This window comes from Psittacula echo (genome assembly GCF_963264785.1).
Source record: "Psittacula echo genome assembly, chromosome: 2".
Classification (NCBI taxonomy): Eukaryota; Metazoa; Chordata; class Aves; order Psittaciformes; family Psittacidae; genus Psittacula; species Psittacula echo.
Window position 1 is genome coordinate 63309292 of NC_137737.1, and position 18769 is coordinate 63328060.

Sequence of the window (18769 nt, forward strand, 5' to 3'; positions counted from 1 at the left end):
ACAACAAAATCTCAAAATTAACAGTCCCTTTCTGAAGGTGGTTAGGAATTTATATGCTAAACTAGCAGCTTTATGGGACCTTGCTCATCTTGGTTTTGCAGAGTTCAAGACACTACTTTTTCCAGGAGAGCTCATGATGTTTCAGGAGAAAAACTGTGTAATGAGCAGGATTTCTATCAGCACTCTTACCATTTTTGTCATTGGCTGCTTCTCAACATTTATTTAAGCTTCTTACACTTCAGTGGCAAAGCAAGAGAGAAAGATATGACAGGCTAAATATAAGTCCCTCTCCCTCTGTACTGTCATGTCAAATGCAATGTTAATTTCTCAAGAAAGATCTACCATATCTTTTTGGTATTAAATGCTGTGATTCTGTGGATAGCCTAAAGTTGTTAGCTGTTGGCACATCATGTTTCACCTCCCTAAATGTATTTTATGTACAACAGACAGGCTAAATGTAAGTAAGTGTTTGGCATTAGCATGGACTGTGTAGAGAATTGAGCACTCTGGATTTATGTTGGGTGGGAAAAAGCATTTCTTTTTTGTCTTGTTGTGTTTTATGGTCAGAGTTTTATGGTGAGAGCTTTTCAGACTTTTATGGCTCCAACATCAAACAATATAGTTAAGAATTTAAGGTCACCAAAGAGAATACCTTAAGAAAAGCTAGCCTAAAGGACTTGTTAAGAGAAGATTGGTTTGTATATCCCTTGATAGTATGCCATAGTCCTGTACTGTAGGGAGGATAAACAGGATGACTTGAGATCTTTCCCATCCCTGTGTTCAAAGTCGGAGTTCTTCAGTATTAGTATTTATTTATTTATATAGTGCTGTAAATGTTGGCAATGCTTTTACCAGCATTATTTATGACAGGATGAAGGGCTTAATGTTGATCTTGTTCTTAACTGCATTGTAGACAGAATGATAATTAGGGAGACATCTTATCCAGAAAAGTCAGAGGAGAGCATGGGTTGATTGAAAGGCACAGTTTTCTGAAAGACATTGAAGGAATTAAAGAGCGTATGTCTTTGTATGTGTCACAGGCCATGATAAAAGCTGTTGCAGCTGCGAGAGACCAAAGCATCTGCCCTAAAGGATCTGCCTCTGGTCTGACAGCAACAAGAAGTTTGTACATTATTTTTTTTCCCCAGTGGTGCTTATTGAACACGTTCATTGCTGTGATAGACTGAACTTTGGAATGGTGGCTTGTGCCACTTATGTGAGGGAATGTAATGGAGAGAATATCCAAGGAAAAGCAGAAGCTGAAAGTGTCATTGCTCTACTTCAAGCAGTGCATTTGTTTCTTCTCAGGTGTCTTATACTGAGAAATGAATCTTTTTCTTCCCTGTCTGCAGTGATTTCTAGACTAAACTTTGCTCTCCTTTAACACTCTCATTCCAAGCACTGAATCTTAACATCTTTAGATACAATATATATATTTAGATGAAATATACCTTTGAAGGTATGTAGTCAATATAAGCTGCTGATACGTTTAATATTTAAATAATGTAATTGGCATTTAAGCCTTCTGCTGTTAGAAAAACATGTAGAAATTTTCCTTAAAGTAAGAATTACCAGCCAGTGCTAGGTATTTTTATATTTTTCAGCTTGTTTTGTCATTTATGGGTGTGCTAAATGAATACATGGGGTTTTTGTGTATATGCAGTGAGGTGTGTTGGTATATTGTAGATATTGCAGTGGTGAGGGAGAATGCACATTCACGGCTGCACCCCTGGAGACTGCTTCCCCAACTTTCAGCTTCCTGAAGGAAAACTATTTATGCTAGAGGTAGTTTACCTTTTAGCTTTTTTTCTCAGCATGCTACACTGCCCTCTTCCTTCCTTTGCCCAATTATTTGTGTCTGTGCTCATTAATTAATGGTAGATTGTCCTCTCCTCTCCCTGGCAGTGTCTCTTGAAACAACACTGTAGCTCCATCACTGACTTAGGTAGTCACTGAGTGGAAGTATCTCTGCTTTATTAGCAAGTGGAAATACTTTGGTTAACTTTTTGATCTGGAATTTTTTTTGAGTGCCATTATCCCACGAAAAGCCTTTGGCACTGTCTAAACCTTTTCTGATTCGTGGATCTCTGAAATTTGACAGCTGAATGCCCAGACCTCTGCATAACGAATTTAAGCCTTTGACTATATATTTGCTTTTCTTTGTCACTTTTCTTAGTTCTCCTTAAAATAATTCACTGGTGCCAGAGAACAAGAACCATGGTCAGCAGCTTATTTCTTGTTAGTCTTGTAGGCTTTAAGACTTCCTTTTTTTGGTTGGTTGTTGTTGGGTGTCCTGGGTTCAGCAGTAGCAGTCAGTTTTTCTCCTTCTTAGTAGCTGTTGCAGCACTGTGTTTTTGACTTTCGGCCTGGGAACAAAGCTGATAACACCGATGTTTAGACTGACCAAGGACTTTGTGAGTCTCATGCTCTGCCAGGGAGGAGGAGGGGCTGGGAGGAAGCGGGGACAGGACACCTGACCCAAACTAGCCAAAGAGGTATTCCATACCACAGCACGTCATGCCAGGGGATGTAACTGGGAGCTACCTGGAAGGGCACGTGCTCTTTCTGTCGGGCTCTCTTTTCCGGCGGGCGGTATCGTATTCTCTTCCCTTGTTATTTCTCTTATCATTATTATTATTGGTGGCAGCAGTAGTGATTTGTGTTATACCTTAGTTACTGGACTGTTCTTATCTCAACCCGTGGGAGTTACATTCTTTCGATTCTCCTCCCTATCCCTCTGGGGGGTGGGGGGGAAGTAGACTGCGTGGTTCTAATTTACAGCCGGGGCTTAAACCACAACAGTTCTTTTTTGGCGCCCAACGTGGGGCACGAAGGGTTGAGATAACAACAGATCTGACCGGAGTGTGTCTAATCATATTTGTGATAAGCATTCAGCGTTTTGGATTAATAGTCACTCGTCACAATGCTATTTATTGGGTCTCAAAGTTGTTGGTTTTGATCTCACAGTCTCAATATGCCGTAGCTTACTTAGAGCCGGTATTTGCTGTGTTAGTGTTTTTCAAGTGTGGGGCTTGGGCTAAGGTTATTGTCTCATTGTATTTTATGGTAATGACTTGTAATACAATAGAAAAAATGATCATGAAACTGATCTGGCTTATGTTCCCGGTGTGGTCACCACCTTTATACTTTGGGAGGTATATAATACAAATGCTTAGCAACTATACATCTTTTTTCTCCTTCCTGGGTGGTCAACCTTTGAAGGAGACATTCTTTTACCCTCCCAGTGCCCCTCCCAGACCGTTTACAGCATCGTTTGAGAGTTTTGAAATTTTTGAGTGGCCTTTTAATATTGTTGAGACCTGTTTGCTGATTGTGATGGGGGTCACCATGTTGGCACGCATACAGAGTGTGTTTTGTCCACAACCATTACGTCTGATCTCAAGAGTTAAGCAGAGTCGGGTTTGGGTCTTGTCTGGGGTTAGACGACAAAATAGGGGGACCGAGAGATTTTCCCCGAGGTTGGACAGCCATGAGTGGCAGGGTGTGTGGGATAGTATGGGCAAGTATCTAGGTCAGTGGGCTCCTCCAGTGCTTTGGAATTTCACCACTGAACAAGTGCAAAATCCAGAAGAATTAGTAAAACACTTAAATGAGGTGTGCTGTCATCCTGGTCATACCAGAGAGGGACAAATCATGTCAACGTGCTGGGGCTTGGCCTATGCTTACCGGGCCTTGTTCAACGCTATCCAGCACCTTCAAAAGGAAAGAAATGTCCCTGGATCTGAGGGCGAAGCAACAGACAGCGCAGCTACTCCAGCTCCGAGCACAGCAGCTACACCACCCCCAGCGACAAGTACAGCCGCTACTCAAACTTCGACTGCAACAGACAGTGCAGCTACCCCAGCCCCAACCACAGCAGCTACACCACCCCCAGCGACAAGTACTGTCGCTACTCAAACCACAGTGATAATGACTACAGCTAAACCAGAGGACCAATCCGTACCAATATCGATTGCCCCTCTACGCAAGAGAAAAAGCAAAAAAGAGGCAAGAAGGGTGAAGCAAGATGGAGAAACATTGTATTCACTACCCGGGCCACCATCTGATCAGGAGTCATCATCACATGATGAAGAAGAAGAGGTGACTTCTCGACCTCGGACCTCAACCGAGCTACGGAATATGCGAAAGGATTTTACCCATCAACCAGGGGAGCACATCATCACCTGGTTGCTCCGAAGCTGGGACAATGGGGCCGATGGTCACGAACTAGGAGGTACGGAAGCCAAGCAGCTGGGATCACTTGCTAGAGAAGGGGGAATTGACAAAGCAATTGCAAGAGAGAAAAAGTCCCTCAGTCTTTGGAGGCGGCTCTTGGCACCTGTGAAAGAAAGGTTTCCATACAAGGACGATGTTACGAGTCGTTCGGCCAAGTGGACTACTTTAGACAAAGGCATCCAGTCTCTGAGGGAATCAGCCATCGTAGAGATGATCTATCACATCAAACCGAATAACGGAGATATACCCATAGACCCAGATGAAGTCGAACGTACACGACCCATGTGGCGAAAACTTACACGGAATGCACCGTCATCATATGCCCATTCATTGGCAACAGTAACCTGGGGTGACATAGTAACACCAACAGTGGATGAAATGATTCATAAACTCCGAGAGTTCGAAGACAATCTCACCCCTTCCATCATCTCAGCTGTGGAAAAACTGTCCCAGGATGTCAAACAATTGAGGGACGATCTATCTGATTTATCCAGCTCCTCACGTGTACCAACACACGTCTCAGCTGTTAACAAAAGACGTCCTATTGTTCGAGACAGAAGATATAGAAGGCAAACACCACGGGCCACCCTATGGTTTTACCTGCGGGATCATGGAGAAGACATGACGAAGTGGGATGGAAAACCTACTTCAGCTTTGGAGGAACGGGTGCATGAATTGAAAATAGGAACAAGGGTCAAGACTAATCATCCCATGAGAGCTGCGGCTTCAGTCTCTGGTGAGCAGGTTCCCAGATGGAGCGGAAGAGCTGATTTTGCTCCAGCTCCTATGATAACGAAGAATAATCCCTTTCAATATGACTTAGGTGTCCAACGTTGTGATGACTGTTAGAGGGACCCTGCCTTCAGCCAGGTAGAGGTAGGGGACAATCGGATTTACTGGACTGTGTGGGTCAGATGGCCTGGCACATCAGTCCCGCAGAAGTATAAAGCTCTCGTAGATACCGGTGCACAGTGTACCCTGATGCCGTCAAGCTGTCAAGGGGTGGAACCCATCTATATCTCTGGAGTGACAGGAGGATCCCAAGAGTTGACTGTACTGGAGGCTGAGATCAGCCTGACTGGAAGGAAATGGCAAAAGCACCCCATTGTGACTGGTCCAGAGGCTCCGTGCATCCTCGGCATAGATTACCTCAGGAGAGGGTACTTCAAAGACCCAAAAGGGTACCGATGGGCTTTTGGTATTGCTGCTTTGGAGACTGAGGAAAATGAGCAGCTGTCCACCTTGCCTGGTCTCTCAGAGGATCCTTCTGTTGTGGGGTTGCTGAAGGTTGAAGAACAACAAGCGCCAATCGCGACCCCAACAGTGCACCGGCGGCAGTATCGCACCAACCGAGACTCCCTGATTCCCATCCATAAGCTGATCCGTAGTCTGGAGAGTCAGGGAGTGATCAGCAGGACCCGCTCACCCTTTAATAGCCCCATATGGCCAGTGCGAAAGTCTAATGGAGAGTGGAGACTAACAGTAGACTATCGTGGCCTGAATGAAGTCACACCACCAGTGAGTGCTGCCGTACCGGACATGCTAGAACTTCAGTATGAACTGGAGTCAAAGGCAGCCAAGTGGTATGCCACGATTGATATTGCCAATGCATTCTTCTCAATTCCTTTGGCAGCAGAGTGCAGGCCACAGTTTGCTTGTACTTGGAGGGGCATCCAGTACACTTGGAACCGACTGCCCCAGGGGTGGAAACACAGCCCTACCATCTGCCATGGACTGATCCAGAATGCACTGGAACAGGGGCAAGCTCCAGAACACCTGCAGTACATTGATGACATCATTGTGTGGGGCAATACAGCGGAAGAAGTCTTTGAGAAAGGGAAAGAAATAATCCAAATCCTGCTGAAAGCTGGTTTTGCCATAAAACGGAGTAAGGTCAAGGGACCTGCACAGGAGATTCAATTTTTGGGAATAAAATGGCAAGATGGACGTCACCAAATCCCCACAGATGTGATGAACATGATAACAGCAAGGTCTCCACCAACTAATAAGAAAGAAACACAAGCTTTCTTGGGTGCTGTGGGGTTCTGGAGAATGCACATCCCGAATTACAATTCGATTGTAAGCCCTCTCTATCATGTGACCCGGAAGAAGAACAATTTTAAATGGGGCCCTGAGCAACAACAAGCCTTTGAGCAAATTAAACGTGAGATAGTTCATGCAGTAGCCCTTGGACCAGTCCGGAACGGGCCAGATGTAAAAAATGTACTGTACACCGCAGCTGGGGAGAATGGTCCTACCTGGAGCCTCTGGCAGAAAGCTCCAGGGGAGACTCGAGGTCAGCCCTTTGGCTTTTGGAGTCGGGGATACAAAGGATCTGAGGGCAGCTATACCCCAACTGAGAAAGAGATACTGGCAGCCTATGAAGGGGTTCGAGCTGCTTCGGAGGTTATTGGCACTGAAGCACAGCTCCTCCTGGCACCCTGGTTGCCCGTTCTGGGCTGGATGTTCAAAGGCAGGGTCTCCTGTACACATCATGCAACCGATGCGACATGGAGTAAATGGGCTGCACTAATTACACAACGAGCTCGAATAGGAAATCCCAGTCATCCAGGCATTCTAGAAGTCATCATGGACTGGCCAGAGGGCAAAGATTTTGGAATGTCACCAGAGGAGGAGGTGATGCGTGCTGAAGAGGCCCCACCATATAATAAACTATCAGAAAGTGAAAAGCAGTATGCCTTGTTTACTGATGGGTCCTGCCGTATTGTGGGAAAGCATCGGAGATGGAAGGCAGCCGTATGGAGTCCTCAATGACAAGTTGCAGAAACTGCTGAAGGAGAGGGTGAATCGAGTCAGTTTGCCGAGGTGAAAGCCATCCAGCTGGCCCTGGACATTGCTGAACGAGAAAAGTGGCCAGTACTTTATCTCTATACTGACTCACGGATGGTGGCAAATGCCCTGTGGGGGTGGTTGCAGCAATGGAAGCAGAGCAACTGGCAACGCAGAGGTAAACCCATCTGGGCTGCTGCACTGTGGCAAGATATCGCTGCCCGGGTGCAGAACCTGGTGGTGAAGGTACGCCATGTAGACGCCCATGTACCCAAGAGTCGGGCCACTGAGGAACACCAGAACGACCAACAAGTGGATAAAGCTGCTAAGATTGATGTGGCTCAGATGGACTTAGATTGGCAACATAAGGGTGAATTATTTTTGGCCTGGTGGGCCCATGACACTTCAGGTCATCAGAGCAGAGATGCAACATATAGATGGGCCCGTGATCGAGGGGTGGACTTAACAATGGACACTATTGCCCAGGTTATTCATGAGTGTGAAACATGTGCTGCAATTAAACAAGCCAAACGGTTAAAGCCTCTTTGGTATGGAGGACGATGGCTGAAGTATAAATATGGGGAGGCCTGGCAGATTGATTATATCACACTCCCACCAACCCGCCAAGGCAAGCGCCATGTGCTTACCATGGTGGAAGCAACCACCGGATGGCTGGAAACATACGCTGTGCCCCACGCCACTGCCCGGAACACTATCCTGGGCCTTGAGAGCCAGATTTTGTGGCGACATGGCACCCCAGAAAGAATTGAATCAGACAATGGGACTCATTTCTGGAATAACCTTATAGACACTTGGGCCAAAGAGCATGGCATTGAGTGGGTATATCACATCCCCTACCATGCACCAGCCTCTGGGAAAATCGAACGGTACAATGGGCTGTTAAAAACTACACTGAGAACAATGGGTGGGGGAACTTTCAAGCATTGGGATACACACTTACCAAAGGCCACCTGGTTGGTCAACACCAGAGGATCTGCCAACAGAGCTGACCCAGCCCAGTCAGAACTTTTACATATTGTAGAGGGGGACTAAGTTCCTGTGGTGCACATGAAGGATTTGCTGGGGAAGACAGTCTGGGTTATTCCTGCTTCAGGTAAAGGCAAACCCACTCGTGGGATTGCTTTTGCTCAGGGACCTGGGTATACTTGGTGGGTAATGCGGGAAGATGGGGAAGTCCCCCTCAAGGGGATTTGATTTTAGGGGAAAACAGACAATGAACTCAATTGTACGCTGTTGCCTGCTATAGCCCATCAACTAGAAGTCTGCAGGGCACCAGCGACTGGCCCTGACTTCCCTCTGACCGTCATCCCAACAGAGAATGAACTTTGATAGAACCGGATGAGTTCTACAGTAAAGGAATGATCAGCATCAGCAGGCAACAATCCAACACTGCACACAGCTTCTCCTGCCCTGAAAGACTGTTACAAGAGATGGAGCCCAACATCATGAACCGAATGGACTCAGTAGCTTTATAGGAATTGGTCCATGCACTAAGATAACAGTGCACTGAGATAAGAGTGAGGATATATGGAAAACGTGGGATCTGAGCATGACGTGAATGGTATGGAATAAGGGGTGGATACTGTCCTGGGTTCAGCAGTAGCAGTCAGTTTTTCTCCTTAGTAGCTGTTGCAGCACTGTGTTTTTGACTTTCGGCCTGGGAACAAAGCTGATAACACCGATGTTTAGACTGACCAAGGATTTTGTGAGTCTCATGCTCTGCCAGGGAGGAGGAGGGGCTGGGAGGAAGCGGGGACAGGACACCTGACCCAAACTAGCCAAAGAGGTATTCCATACCACAGCACGTCATGCCCGGGGATGTAACTGGGAGCTACCCGGAAGGGCACGTGCTCTTTCTGTCGGGCTCTCTTTTCCGGCGGGCGGTATCGTATTCTCTTCCCTTGTTATTTCTCTTATCATTATTATTATTGGTGGCAGCAGTAGTGATTTGTGTTATACCTTAGTTACTGGACTGTTTTTATCTCAACCCGTGGGAGTTACATTCTTTCGATTCTCCTCCCCATCCCTCTGGGGGGTGGGGGGGAAGTAGACTGCGTGGTTCTAATTTACGGCCGGGGCTTAAACCACGACATTGGGGTTTTTTTGTTGTTTTTTTCTTTTTTGGGGGGGGGTTTGTTTTTTTTTTTTTGTTCCTTTGGAGAAACTTGCAATAGTTGTTTTTGTTTTTTTTTTTAAACATGAGGTTTGCACACTTTGTTTTTAAATACTGTCCTGTGTTGCTACATTCACCTTTTCTGAATCATAGAATAGTTAGGGTTGGAAAGGACCTTAAGATCATCTAGTTCCAACCCCCCTGTCATGGTCAGGAACACCTCACACTAAACCATGTCACCCAAGGCTCTGTCCAACCTGGCCTTGAACACTGCTGGGGATGGAGCATTCACAGCCTCCCTGGGCAACCCATTCCAGTGCCTCACCACCCTTACAGTAAAGAATTTCTTCCTTATATCTAATTTAGTCTTCCCCTGTTTAAGTTAGTACCCATTACCCCTTGTCCTGTCACTACAGTCCCTAGTGAAGAGTCCCTCCCCAGCATCCTTGTAGGCCCCCTTCAGGTACTGGAAGGCTGCTGTGAGGTTTCCACGCAGCCTTCTCTTCTCCAGGCTGAACAGCCCCAACTTTCTCAGCCTGTCTTCATACGGGAGGTGCTCCAGCCCCCTGATCGTCCTCGTGGCCCTCCTCTGGACTTGCTCTTACAGTTCCATGTCCTTTTTATGTTGAGGACACCAGAACTGCACACAATACTCCGAGTGAGGTCTCACGAGAGCAGAGTAGAGGGGCAGGATCACCTCCTTCGAGCTGGTGGTCACACTCCTCTTGATGCAGCCCAGGATATGGTTGGCTTTCTGGCCTCCGAGCGCACACTGAAGCTGGCTCATGTTCATTTTCTCATCGACTGACACCCCCAAGTCCTTCTCTGCAGGGCTGCTCTGAATCTCTTCTCTGCCCAACCTTTAGCTGTGCCACATCATTGGCATGCACTTTCAAGCGTTGCCTAGAAGCCTTGCTGTGTCTCACTGTCCTTGCACACTCAAGCTTTAAAATCCCTGTGTCCATTTTGTGGTTCCTTGGTAGACAGTTGCCATTCCTTCAAAGAATTCCTTCTTTCTTGCTTCTACACCTTTGTTCAGGTCCCATGGATTGTCAACTTTGGCCAGGCAAGAAAGTTTCCTCTAGCAAACAAATCTTATCCCAGCCATTAAGTATAGAACATGACATTACTGGAGGGCTGCAGATGCATTGCGAAAGGTTTTTTGGTGAGCCTGCGCTGTTGCTTGCACCTGACATTCCCAGATAGGATCTTCTAGCCTTAAAAGCCTGGCAAAGCACATGAGGTTTCTCACTGAAAGTAGGAATAGGGAGAACCTCTAACAAATGCCCATCACCTAATGTTGAGTTAGTTGCTCCCAGCATAGAATAGATGCCCCAGTCATGTTTGTTTTTTTTTTTCCCCTCATGTTCAGTTCTTGGTAGAAGGTGCTGAAAGGTGCTGCTGTACTAAGTTGTAACTGCCCATGAAGGTATCTTTTACTCCAGCACTGAGAACTAAAAATATCTTGCAGTACTGGAAGGTACTGAGAGCTGCATTCATGAGAAGAACCACTTTCATGGCTCTCAGAGTGCTGACAAGGGAAAGGAGTTAGCATAGTCTGGGTACCTGGACAGTTGCCTCTTTGCCAGTCTATGGGAAAAGTCATGCTTAAAGGCTTATTTAATTCCCTTTCATTGGAAAGGCAACATACAGCTAATCCATCACTGTGTGTTTTAACTAACAGGTCTGTGTTAATGCAGTGTGTTTCTGGAAATATGTATTCTGATGGAGAGCTGTATTGTTCAAATAGAGATATTTTGTTTTCTTTTCTAGTTGAGGGTTGTATTTTCTTTATTCACAAGATAATTGTGCAGATGATATTGGTTCATCACCATCACGAGAAACCATGATATACAGTGTTCAGATGTATCCATGTCCTGTTGAAACACAACTGTAGATCCTTTCAAACTTTAGCAGATGCCATGGGTTGAACTTGGGTATGGAGGAAAGCTTTAAATCTATCAGAGACTTACTGTGAGAAACAGAGGCAAGATGATGAGTTTGAAAACTCTGGTAAGTTGATACTGTGCTGAGATTTGTTGATTCACATCACAGTAGTATGTGAGCTTCTTTATGACAAGGGGGTTATTCGTGGTCTGTACCAACCACTAGTGACTTGAAAGCAGATGATTGGTTCTCCCCTGTACTTTGTATTGGCCCAGAGAGCTAGCCTGTGGATTTATAGTAACACTCCTTCATTAAAATCTTAGATTAGTTACTTTTTATATTATTTTGAGGCATGATAAATTTTAAAAACTTTGTGTATGAAAAAAAGCAGAAATATTTGCATTGTGTAAATTAATTGCTTCTGTAAGTAATCAAAACTGTTTTCCTTCCACAGCTATTTGAGCATTGGAGAAAAAAAGAAAAGGCCTCCTGAAGTCAATAATGAGGTAGGATGTCTGAAATAATTAAGTAAATGTGCAGTTAATGTTAGTGACATGCGTGCATGTCTGATTTTTATATATAGATTTATTATGTTTAATAATAATAGTTATCTACCATTCTGAACATATTATTTGAGTGATTATTACTCTGACTGCTCTGAGCATGATGCACTGATTATCTTCTGCTCAGCTTTCTGAATTGCCAAATCCAGTCAAAACTTTCAATAAAGAAAATTTCTTGTTGTCTTCATTGGATCTGGTCGTAAACCAAAGACAGCTTTTTTTTTTTAGCTCATGCAAAAAAGATTGTGGGAATGGGAATTTTGGGAGTTTTGGACCAGTAATTTTTTTTCAAAACTTGGTAGTTTCTCTGGAGTAGGGAGATTTTTGTTTGAAAAAATGACAGTTGAAATGCTTTTCCCAATCACTGCCAGTGTAAGTTGTAAACTTCTAACAAGTTCTAGTCCATAATTCTCCAAGCTCACCTATGCTGTCTTCAGCAGTGCTATGCTGTAGTCTGAGGAGGTAACTGCAGGCTTCAAAGCACACTGTATGTGGGGTTTTGTGAGATGTGTGACTCTGCGTTATTTTTTGTTGTTTTATTGTGTATGGGAGCAATGATTCACAACAAACATTTGAATTGCAGCTTCTGCCTGGCAGGAAGCATCAGCTCACTTGTTTTTCAGTTTCTTTCACCTTGTGTTGACATGCCATGCTTACAGCAATTTAATGGTTTGTATAGCGGGTGTTTTCAGAGAGTAGGACACCTTGTACTAGAAGACCCTCAAAACTGAGGTCTTAGTGCCCTAATGACATTTACTGTGATACTCAGATATTTCTTATTCAGAGGCTGTGAAATATGACATCTGCATTTTATAATTGATCATAACTTTGTAACTCGTATTTTTTCCTGAGTTTATTTATGCAATTGACCAGAACATTGTAGAGATAGTTTTGTTGTTTCTGTGTAGCCATTCATGTTTCTCTGTTGCTTGGATCTTTTTCACAAAGAAAAAAGGACAATTTTTTAAACTTGGGAAAAGCTAATTAAACACTGATGAGTCAGCAGGATTATACTCTGTTGCTGATGTGTATTTATTGAGCAACTCTCCTTCACATAGGCACTACCTAAGCTTTCCCGTGACATTTATTCGTAAATTCAATTTTTGACCCCCAGCATTTTCTTCTTCTTCCAGTCCTGAGTCTTCTTTGACCAAGTTTTGTGAATCTTGATGAAACTAGTTAACTGCAGTGTGCACAGGCAGAGAATAAAATTATTATCTCACTTAATTATGATCTAAGGAAGAGATTATAATTGGGGGAGGGTGGTGGGAGGAATGGTAAAATGTTTGTACGTAGTAGTATTGCACTTACGTGAACCTCCAACACAGGAAACATAGTTCTGAACCAAAAAACATACCTTTGGATGCATGTCTAGTCTTCACTATTTTTTCTGAATACTTGAATGTGTGTGTAGGACCATATTTTATATTAAGACAGTTTTTTTGTGAGAAAGAAAATTATTTTTACTTATCTAGAACAAGAAAAATAACTTGAGGAAATTGCTTCTAATTACCTCTGAAAATGCAGTGGTTTGGATTCACTATTATGTGTGAATCTCATTAATAGTATACAGTGTGACTAACTGCATGTGCCCTTGCTGAGAAGATAGTTGTCTTCATGGAAGGCTCTTAGCTAAATCTCCTGGTACTGCCAGTTATCAGTACAACAATAGGCTTGCTACTTGAAGGCTAGTTTTAAGGCTGATTGTTTTGTAGCATATCCTTAGAAGATTCTTGATATAATACAAATTCTGTGAAGTTGGAGAAGTAGTTGTAGAAGTTGTGGGTTTTTTGCTTACAATTGCATGTTTTGTAAGAGAGGCTTCTATTATTTCTTCTGGAATCATTGTTCATTATCTTAATATTTTCAGCCATCTCTCTGGCCTTTGAAGTAAACCAGTAAAAACCGTCTATTATCTCAGCTTTCATTCTTCCTGTTTGACTTATGTTTGCAATCTCCAGTCTCTGTGGAGAGCTTAACTCCCCATTAACTTTATGTGATTGATTTATTTGGGCAAAGGAGTCATAAAAATGAGATGAAACCTAGTAATAGTCTACCAGTTTTTGTCTGGGCGTATGAGTAACACAAATGTTTTCATGCCCTAATTGTTTAGTCCTAAGAATGAACTTTCAGGGGGCTGGTAACAGAATTTTTCATGTCTAAGTATATTTATGTTAAAACAATGTGATGAAGCAAGGTCTGATTTGTTTTATTTTGTTTTGGGTTTTTTTCAGGCATTCACTTATAAATAAAAAAACCTAGATGTGCTTTAGGACCAGGAGGGGCAGCACTATTGTCTTTGACTCTGTCAGATTTTCATCAACAAACAAACAAACAAAATCATGTTTTTCCATGAAGCCTTGTAGCAGTCATTGATGCTCTAGCCCACAAAGGTATTTTACTTTTGTAATGCCTTATTTTAGATTGAATTTCAGCAATAAAATCTTCCCTGTTTGTTTCATTAGAAGCCACATCTCTCTCTTCTCACTCCTATGCTGTTATGTGCATTGGACACTTCCTTGCCTGCTAGTACATTTTTCACGTTAGCAATAGCAGCAGCACAGCAGTTTAGGCCCTTTGTTCCCTTGTGGCTTTAACATCAGATTGATGTGCCGCTCAGCTGATTTTCACAGTGACACAAATTCACTTCACTAGGAGTGTTCATGACAGAAGGGTGAGCTGCAGCTTATGAAGAGGGAGAAAGAGGAGATGAAATCAGAGCTAAAGGCAGTGAGTAGCTGCCACCATGAAGAGTGAAAGAGTGCCTGTATTGTCAAATCTGTATCTGGCTCAAGCATTTTACTGACATGGCAATACTCTTTCCCCTGTGTTTTGCTGTTTATCCCAGCAAATAAGGGATGACATGTTTCTTGCACTGTGGTAGTTGTTCTGTATGGAAGGCTGGAACAAGTTTTCTAGGAAAAGTCTAATTTTTCAATTCCTATTTGGTTGTCTTTGCAACAAGGTAGTTCCGTAGAATTGTCACATCCCATCTTAGTTTAAACTTTTTGGAGAGAGAGCAGGGGTAGAGAATAAGTACAGATTTCAGTCTTCTTTTCAACCAGACACAGCAGTAAGGGTAAAAGAAGACGTTTGTCCTAGAAGCATGGGAAGACTGTGTCAGTCTCAGCAGATGGCCTGGCTCTTGACTGCTTTAAATTCTCTGACAGAGCCCTCGCACTGTAATTATATGTCTCAAAACTTTTTACAGTTACATTACTTGTACAGAAAGAAGTAAGAAGATTTCATTCTGACCCAAGCTAAAGCTTCGATGAAAACTATTCCTCAGGTATTTTTTCATCCATCGCTTCTTTGGGCAACTGAGCTTGTTTTGCAAGAGAGATCCCTTTTGTACTGAAGGTGATCTGCAAGTACAAATACATTTTACATGATGTGCTTGTGGAATCTAACAATTAATCTCTTGAGGAAGTATGGACCACAGACCTACCATTTGTTTATTATTATAAGCTTAACTGTTTGCAAAAGGTGTTGAACATTATTTTCCCATTATAATTTGTAAAGCATGTACTTTTTTTTTGCATTCTCTATGCACTATAACTGATCTAGATGGTCTCTCCATGTGCACTCCAAAAGATGTAATTTTACTTGTCACTGGGGCTGAGTAAGCTGCTGAAGAATTAGCTGCGCTTTTGTACGTGCAAATCCTGTAGGCAACTCTTTGAGATTTTTTTGTTTCACAAAACAGTTCAGCTGAAACCTCCTTTCTTTTGACTTCTTGTGGTGAAGATTTTTGAACACGTTGAACTAAATAGTTTTTGCAATGTGTTATTATTATAAAGGCAAAGAATTGCAATCACTGAAGAAAAGCAGATCCATTTTGGTATTCAAGAGCCAGTCTCTTGCAAACAAAATAAAAAAGGAACCTTACAGTGTTGTATGAAACAGCATCTATCATCAAAAGTTCCTAATAGGCTGGCATTAAGCTGCTTTACTGACCCATAAAGATAGATTTGGCCTTGGTTGAGAGCAGATAGATTTTCTTAGGTAGTAAAAACATTAAGTTTTTGGTCTGCACTTCACTTTTTCTCCTGGGCTTCTAGGACAAGGTGATTGCATGGCAAACTGACACAAGAATTTTTTGTGCTGCTCAAGATTCGTTGTCATTTCTGTTCTGCTTGGATTTTTTTGCCAACTTTAAATTTATAAAGTTATTTAAGAAAACTCTACTTATGTCTTGCTCAGTGTAAGGCACATTAAGATTTAGCTCTATACTATATAGAGATAAGGATGGTGTAGACTCTTTTCCTTAGGTTCTGCACTGTTGCCTGTGATGTTTAAGCAATGAAAACATCCTGGTCCACAATTTTAGAACACTTGCTGACCTACGGTGCATTTCTACCATTATCCATCAATTGGAAATGGCTGTAGGGCATTAAGTATGAAAACAGACGTTGCAAGAGCTGGTTGCTTGTAGGCCAAATGTGTGGCTGGTTGAGGAAGGGTCACTTTACTCATTTTTTAGAATGGTGGGTTCATTCCAGGATGCTGTCATTTAGCGTTACAACTATGGCTCTTGGACTGTCAGATTCAGTGATACATGTCAGGGACCCTGGTGTGAGGGATGCAGTGGAGGACTCTCTGCCCACCACCCTCCAGTTCTTGTCCTACTTTTCCAGTTCCTGATTCTTCCCATGTTCAGCCTGGGTACATTTCTTGTGCTATGGTTGCCTCACATTGCAGTAGTTTTGTCCTGGTCACATTTTTTCAGTGATTCATCACTTTTTTTCTCTGTTTTACTTAAATGCATTTTACTGTTCCATAACTCTATTTCAGCTTCAGCTCACACCATGCCAAGGGGGTGTGAGGTGGAAAATACAATGTTTGAGACTTGGTAGATTGGAACTTACCATCACAATTTAAAAAAAAAAAAAAAAGCATTTGAGATGTTGCTGTAAAAGTATTTCAAGGAGCTGCAATTTCTCTGTCTTCTGCTGCTCCTCCATATTTTAAAATTAGATTCATTTAGTATAATTTATGACAATTGTTGCTTCTGCATCTTTTAAACTCATCTTTGTTGCTAGAAGTGGAGTCACCACTCGCGTGTCAGCAGTGATATGATTGGATTAATTTGTAAAAATTGAATTTTGGAAGTTTATACTGTGTTCTCAATTTCAGAAATTATTTTGGTGTATTTATGCTGGATATACCTTGTCCTTAGCATACTTGCATATTTTTTCTGAGTATATTCTCATGAGAAATCCCAGTATTTATAATTATAGTGTTTATTTCAAACCTAGCATTTATCATATCTGACAAATAATGCGCATGTCTAATCGTAAGAAAAAGCTTTTAATTTTTCAGTGAGTGGAATCTTGATTCACTTTTATCTTCGAATTAGAAATGGCTCATTGATACTTTCTCTGTGTAGGAAACAGTTTTGTGAGGGTGAGAGAGTGCCTAAATAGATATCAGAAATGATCCCAGCATGTTCAAATTACAGCCACTTGATGTCAAAATCATCTATCTTCACAGGATATTTTTTCCTCATTTCTTCCTAAGACTTAGAAACAAACAGGATTTGTGCTAATCAGAATTACTGTATACAAAATACTTGTATGACTGGAAATAAATATAATTAATATAATTAATATAATATAAGGGTCCACTCATATTCCTGTGCCAATATGCAAAACTAAACCCTCTTGCTTACTCCATATCTGACCAGTTTGATTTCTTCTACTGCTGTGTCACAGGCTCAGTAAGGAATTTCTCATTTTCTGATGCTGAATTAATTACGACTTCTACTGTAAGCATAGTTTCGGGAATAAGACTGTTAAAAGGTAAAGGTTAAAAAAAAAAAAAAGATATATATGTCTTTAATCTCCTGAGGAACATATTTAATACTTAAATTTTATATGTCATTGTTTGGTATTTAGTATCCCAGTAACATAATTAGCACAACGAGGCATACAAAACAGATACTCATCCTGAGTGTTCATAATCTGATACCAGGAGGAATCAGAAGAACTGACCAGACATCCAGTTAAAACATAAGCCGTCTTCTAATAGGGCCTATGAATTAATAAGATTTCTCTTTATATCATTCTGTATACCTGAGCTGTGCAATTTTGAATATTCTAATTAACAGCTTGCTTACAGATGGATTTAATGGATTTTGGAGCAACAGAAATACTTGTAGAGGCTTTGGTTCATGTCATTGGAGAATTTCATGATCTGTATTGAATTTTATATGAAACTTGAAGGTTGGTCTCTTCCTTGATTAACACGTCCGCCTTGTTCTGTAGGGTAACTGCTCTTTCTGGTCTGTGAGGAGTCTGGAAAGGAAGAGTTGCCAGTATTGGAGCTTTTAATGAGGCATGTTAGTCTCATTAAAAACTAGTCGCTGCATATTATGTTGACTTACTGAAAACATTAACAGCTTCTACCTTTGATTAAAAATAATGAAAAAAAAAAAATTTAGGGTTGCTTTTTGTTCTTCAGCTGTCATTGTTCACAGGTTCAAGCGCTTCTGAGCAGCCATGAAAGCCAAAGGCTTCTTTTTGATTTAAATGAGTCTAAGGAACTGGGAAAAATAGACAGAATTGTCAGTATTATGTCAGTGACAGAAAGTAGTATCAGGATCTATTTTGCTTGAATAAAATCTGCATTATTGATGCCATCATTGTGTGTGTTGTAAGGAGTGTAGGGTATAAATAACATCATACAAGTCTGAGAAGAAATAGGAGCGATTCTTGGGACCCAGAAGCAGCACAGGTGTGATCAGTCTTGGAGCACTGCACAGGCTAAGTGCCTGTGCAGATAAGGCCATGCCATTGTCTGATTTATCTCTGCTGAAGATCTGGCTTCTACTCCAATGCCCCAAAACAATGATGGATCCCAAGAGAAACATTTTTCTTTTCAGGGCTTAGCTAGATGCGGTGAGACTTATCCCCAGATGCACAAGGGATGTGAGCTCATTATCATTTACCGTAGTTGAAAAGGAGCGCAATTCACTTTGGAGGGGAACAGAGTGGCTTTAAACACTTTGTGAATTTTGTAGGAGTTTTGAGGTCTAAAAGGCTCCCTGAGTCAGTACATGGCCATTTGTCCTGGCATCGTTAATTTTTTAGAATGACAGAAGAGTTTGGGTTGGAAGGGACCTTAAAGCTCATCTAGTTTCAACCCCCCTGCCGTAGGC

The 18769-nt window shown here is 42.3% G+C and overlaps 1 protein-coding gene across 1 annotated transcript in view; it reads left to right on the forward strand.

The window, feature by feature from the left end:
• DCDC2 (doublecortin domain containing 2) overlaps nucleotides 1-18769 on the forward strand; it is a gene marked incomplete at both ends in the record, with an annotated part of 63012 nt that overhangs the window by 1056 nt on the left and 43187 nt on the right. The window contains 1 exon segment of the mRNA XM_080609662.1: nucleotides 11502-11553. Within this exon segment, the coding sequence (XP_080465788.1) occupies nucleotides 11502-11553 (52 nt within the window).